Here is a 6,000-nt window from a genome sequence, read left to right as displayed (position 1 = left end):
CAAATGTAAAAAGGGCGTATCTGGACTGGGGAGCTGGCCAGAAGGGAAGAGAAATCTAGCAAGCAGGCACACCAGGGTCAGAACTGCAGCTACCTCCCAGCCCATTGCCATTTGCACAACGTTGAAGAACCAGGACCCAACTCACTGTTAGGTATTGGAGCAGAGATGATTGTTAGGGCAAGGCCAATTCCATTCATTAAGCATTAATTGGGTGCCTACTGTGTACAGAGGCTGTAGGAGAGAGAGGTCACAGGAGTTTTGAAATAAGAGGAAAAGTATGGGCAACGTTATCCTTGAAAAGTCTCTTAAATAGCCCATACATAGCAATATGTTAATTAAAGCACAATACCTTTATATAAGGAAAAATTGTGTGTGCAGTAATTAACACACAAACAAAACTTAATCGCATATTTTAATTCATTAAACAGGCACAGGGAAGAGTTGACTTTGCTAAAATTAAATATGCTTATGAACCAGCACTAGTGCACGAATTAAGCTCCTACCGCCAGATGCAGCGCTCAACGACTGGGGGCATTAGGGGGACACAAGGCTAAGACAGGGCTCATCTCCGTGAACTGACCGTCGATCTTCCCTAGAATGAGTTTCCAAAGGGCTACAGGTCAGCTTAGCCTCCAGATAAGACAGCAGCCGCCGCACCGCTCCTGCGCCACGCGATCACCGGGGGCGTGACGAAGGGCGGAGGCTGCGTGCGCTTCCCAGCGTGCCGCGCTTGGGCGGGGCGAGGGGCGGGGCCTACGGGGGAGGTGCGGAGGAGGAGCGGCCGCCACAGGACGCCTGGCTCGGCCCAGTCACCGGATCGGGGCTTCTCGCCTTCAACGGCCGGCCTGTTGCTCCGAGCCCGCGGCGGCGGGGGCGCCGGCGGCGGCGGGCGGCATGCGCGTGTGAGATGTGGCCGCGGGCAGCCCGGACGCGAGCAGCTGCCGCCGCGGTAGCAGAGAAGTGGGGCGCGGCCTCCTCAGCGCGGGGCGCGCAGTGCATGAGGGCGAGCACGCGGGCGCTGGGCAGCCGCCGGCCACGCCGCCTTCATAAACACTTGTTTAGGACTCGTTCGCCCCGCTGAGGCCCCGGCGCCCCGCCATGGAGGCCCCGCCCGACCCCGGGCCCCACGCCTCGGCCTCGGCTTCGGCCGCGGCGCCGCTGCGCGCCCCAGAGGTGGCGCGGCTCCGCGAGGAGCAGGAAAAGGTAACAGGCCGCGCTCCGTCCCGCGCTTCCGCCAGCGGTCTCGGGAGGCGCCCTCGCCCAGGCGCGTCCTCGGCGCCCCGTTCCCCCTCCACGGGCCTGGGGGCTGACCCCCGCTCGTCCCCGCCGACCCCGTCCTGCCCTCGGTGGGCCGCAGCCCTTTGGTCCCGGCCTAGCTCACCCCGGACCCGGAACGGGGGAGGAGCATAGCCTCCAGGCCTGGAAAGCGTGTTGGGGAAACTTTTGTCACGTGCTTTCGTTGTCTTGTCTGGAGCACTTTGACCTTCGAAGGGAGGGGAGGGTTGGGGAAAAGAGATGCGATAATCTGTTTAACTTGTGTATGAAAGTGAGTTTTTAATCTTAATTCGTACAGCAGTGCGTGGGAATATTCTCGGTGAAAGACAGGCTGTGAATGAATAGTTCACCTTATATTTTTTTTTTTAGCTTGTTACCTCATCGTTGGTAAAATGTATACTCTTTGTTGCTCTTTATCTGATTGCACTTAAAAGTTTTACTAGGTTTGTAACGCTAACGCTTCATGTGCAGTTTCAGCTTTGGTTTAGTATTTGTCATGATAGAATGCTGTTTTATTACATTTTAACTTCAATTATATAAATGAGTTTTAATCTACCAGTGAAGAGGAAAGAAAGTTTTGTATTTCCTAATGGGATTGTATATGAACAAGTATACCAGTCTAAGAAATACAGTGTTATTGTTTAATCTGAGATTTTTTTCTCTTTGGATTCTGTATCATTTGTTTCTCACTATCTTTGAAATTCTTAGTTTGAAAGGCAACGTTTCATTTACTTAAAATATGTCATATTGAGAGTATCATGATTATAAAGGTTAGGAAGTTGTTTAAAAACTATAAACACTGGGAATTCCTAACTTTTTCTATTGAGCATTTCTGTATAAAAATGACTACTTACATAGGTATACAAACATACCCAGTTTAGCTAGATAAGGAACTTTTTATAGAACTTAAATCCTGGTTTGCTTGGAAATAACCTGTTAGGATGAATTGTGGGAACCTTTCCTACTTTGTTCTGGTTGTTCTAAATTATTTTGTGCGTTGGATTTCCCTTTCTGAGAGCCATTTTTTTTTTCTAATACCATATACAATGGTTGGGTTTTAAACTTGGCTTTCTTCAAGTTGGGGGTTTAAAAATTCAAGTTCGGTGCGTTTAAATTGTAAGACTGTGTTTTTTTTTTTTCTTTACGAGAAGAATAAAGAAAGAAGAAAAGACAGCCCTTCATGAAACCAATTTGTTCATTTTTGGCGAAAACTATTTACATTTTTTAGTCTTTTAGAAAATGTGAAACAGACCCTCAGAAGATGGTGTTCCCATTGTCTGTCTTTCTGTAGAGGAATTAACTCTCTCCTTCTTCATAGTATGATGTTTGCATTACTGCTGACTTGATATGTTTTCTCCTATTTGGCATGTTAAAAAGAGAAATCCTTGGTTTTATTCTGATGTTAGTGTGTCTGAAATACAAAGGATACGGTTTGGGGGTGCTCTGAACAGCTTTCTGGTATGGTATCCAGTTGCATTTGAAAACTGCCTTCTCAGTTACAGTCCTATGGGAACCTGGATGACAGTTTTCAGTAGACATTGAGTATAGTACCAAATTACTTTTCTGTGCTGTGTTAATGTTATTTTGGCACATAAAATAAGCGTGTGTATGTCTGTCATGGGTATGTAAAATCATTCCCAGTTCATGATAAAGTCCCTCAGTAAATGGACTAGACTGTATTTTAACGGATCTGCTTCAGTGGACAGGAGAGACCCTTGAGGCCACAAGATAAACTGGTTAGATAGCTATCCTTTAATTATAGTTCAGTATAGGAAAACTTTATCTAGTAAATAGTAAATAAATAAATAAATAAATCAGTCAGATTTTTGTGAGGGACTTTAGGCTTTAAAACCAACCCAGCAGCTGTAGGAGTACAGTGAACTCTAATAAGTGGAAGTGTTGGGACATTCTTGGAAGGAAAAGGAAAAAAATGTCATAGGAGTTTTATAGTATAGCAGTTAGTATTTCTTTATATAAGTCTAATTAAATGTGTTTTAGGACTTGTCTTTCCCTACCACGGTTCTGTGAGAGAATTAAATCCTGACGAAAATTATTTGAATGACTATTTTTTCAGTTTTCCCTAGGATGGTAGCTAGCTAGTAGGCTCTAGATGCAGAGGAGAGAAGTGAATTCTTTATATGCAATGGATACCTTAGGTTCAGGGCATTATTTTCTCTGGGAACCTTAAGAATGACTGCTAGGTAAAGTGGTTTAAATGTTGCTCATCAATTTTTTTCTTCTTAGTTCAGATAAGGAGTGTAACACGTTTCATCTTGGTCCCTCTCTCTGTTTTTTTCCTTGTTTATCCTTTGGAGCACTGAATAACAAGGAAAAAAAATTAGTAACCTAAGGAAAAAGACAAAGGAGGGGGGCATGAAAGATCCACAACTTAAGTAGATGACAAAATCTGTAGTAAATGGACAGGATCAAATATTTGAATATTGTTCTCATTTTTGGCATTAATGCTGACATTTTCAAAAAAAGATTTTTTGGTTAAAACTTCTGTTTATTTCTTTTTTTTTTTAATCTAGCAAAATGACATGTACAGAAAGGTTCCCTGCAGGTTTGTTTATAATAATGAAAAAGCTAAAAATTCAACATAAGGGGGTTGGTGTGAGGAGATTTTGTGCAGTCATTAAAAATTGTAGAACACTATGTGGTGTGGTTAGTCATGATTATATGTATATAAATATTCGCACAGTTTATATAGGAAAATGCACCACTAAATGTTTTAAAAGCATACAATTTCACTTTTTATTTTACCTAAAAGTGAGTGAATTGAATGGGATTTTTTTTTTTCAAGAAAGGCTATTGATAAAACCTAATTAATTTTAATAAAAGATGGGATGTTGTATCTTTAATTGCTAAATATTTTCTGCTCCTGACAGATTACTCTTGGCTGGTTTGAAGACCAGTTAGGCAGGTTTGTTTCTTATTCCAGAGCAGATAGGTACAATTTATTCAGATATCTGTTCCCCAGGTGGTTTCCTTTTCTTTTTTCCCTAGAGATGTTGTTTATTGTTAATTCTCTATCCAAAGATACAGGGACAAGAGGGAACTTGGATCACCTTTTTTTCCCCCTCTTTTCTTTTAACTAAATCTGTTTTTGCCAATAGGAGTAAAGTATTTGGTGGAAAAAATGGAATCTACTTAGAAGCCTCTCTGGACTGATCTGTGCCGTAAAAGTTAAACCTAGGGCTGCAGTGGAGTGTCTTGGGCTGTTCTAGGGAAGTTTCCTCATACTTGTTAAATCTGGATCTGTCTTTGAATTGCATTATTGAAATACTGGTTTCTTGGCTAAGGTGATGTTTCTATCCGAGTTTTATATCTCCAGACACTATTATCTTTAACAGAATTATTGAGATTCTGCTATATAGTATAGTGAAAAAGTGGTATATAGTATTGTTTTCCTAGGTTTATTTGCAGGATCATGGTAACTTTGGAGAATTCATGAGGATAATGTTATTATTTAGTTTATTATAATTATAACTGAGTGGCTCGTGTAATTTGGAATTTTGGAATAACTTATACTTTCTTGATATAGAACCTGGGGAATTAAATGCATTAAGAGTAAATATTTCAAATTTTTATAAAGCAGAACAGCTAATTTAACTTTGGTTTGCATATTTCTTATGATAAACTGCACATAGCTTAGGAAACTGTCAGTCGTGTACTCCATACCACAGGTATTGTTCTTCTTTCCAAGCCCAGAATCCAAGCATATAATTTTTCAGCAGATATTTATTGAGTACCTGCTACCTGCCAGATTGTACCTACTTAATGTCTTCTTCTGCTGAAGATGCAGTAGTGAACAAAATAAAGGCTTTGTTTTCACAGGGATCACATTCTAGTGGTAAAGATGTGGAATAGGCATATTTAAAATGACAGATGGTTTGTGATAGGTAAGGAGCTGTACTAGATCATTGTTGAAGATTTTGGTTTTTATTTTTGTGAGGTGAGAAACCATTGAAATGTGTTTTGAGAATCATACTAATCTTAAATGACAAGAATCCATTTGTCATGAATGAAGGGAGGAATGACGGGATTGCATTGTATAGAATAAATTTTTTTGTGTGCCAGGCATTGTGATAGACATTTATAAATTTGAAGTTAGAGTCTTCATTAACTCTCTTTAATTTTTCAGGTGAACAGTTTAGGTTGTTTCTAGTTTTTGCCCCGAACTTTCTTATGGAGTATTTGTGTCTTCAATTTTACTTATAATGCTTGTTTTTCAAAGTGCTTATGCCAGTTTACATTCCTATCAGCAGTGGTGAAAGTTCCAGCTATTCCACGTCCTCATCACCACTTGGTACTGTCTGTCCTTTTCATATTTGTTAGCCATTCTAATAATAACTAGTGAATGAGGTTGATAACCTTTTCAAGTATTTATTGGCTATTTGCATTTTTTTTTGTAAAATAAAATGCTTTTTCTAAATTGAGTAGTTATAAGTAGTTTATTGAAGAATGTGTATTTGATCTTTCTAATGTAGTTCTTTTATCATTTTTAAGAAAGGCAGAGTCATAAGAATATTTGCTTACAGCCAAAGATACATTTTGTAGCTAAATGGGTTTTCAGAACTCATAACTTGTGAGTTATATTTTATTTTAAAACAGTTTGTTTTGGTTGTTGTTAGTGATTATTATCATGCCAGTCATGTGCCATGAGAAGAAACAACTTTGGTTTTAGTCTTTTATTAGTAAACATTATAATACAGTATTTCAAGG

At 40.2% G+C, this 6,000-nt stretch overlaps 1 protein-coding gene across 1 annotated transcript in view; it reads left to right on the top strand.

Annotated features, from left to right (window-relative positions):
* The first annotated feature begins 741 nt into the window (after positions 1-741).
* The window catches only part of URI1 (URI1 prefoldin like chaperone), a 69,902-nt gene continuing 64,643 nt past the window's right edge, over positions 742-6,000 (top strand). The window contains exon 1 of the mRNA XM_060000840.1: positions 742-1,203. Coding sequence (XP_059856823.1) covers positions 1,099-1,203 — 105 coding nt within the window. The 5' untranslated portion in view covers positions 742-1,098. The remainder of the gene's footprint in view (positions 1,204-6,000) is intronic.

Source organism: Delphinus delphis, chromosome 20, assembly GCF_949987515.2.
Source record: "Delphinus delphis chromosome 20, mDelDel1.2, whole genome shotgun sequence".
NCBI lineage: Eukaryota > Metazoa > Chordata > Mammalia > Artiodactyla > Delphinidae > Delphinus > Delphinus delphis.
The sequence above is the reverse complement of the archived record's forward strand: the minus strand, read 5'-3'. Positions and strand labels throughout refer to the sequence as shown.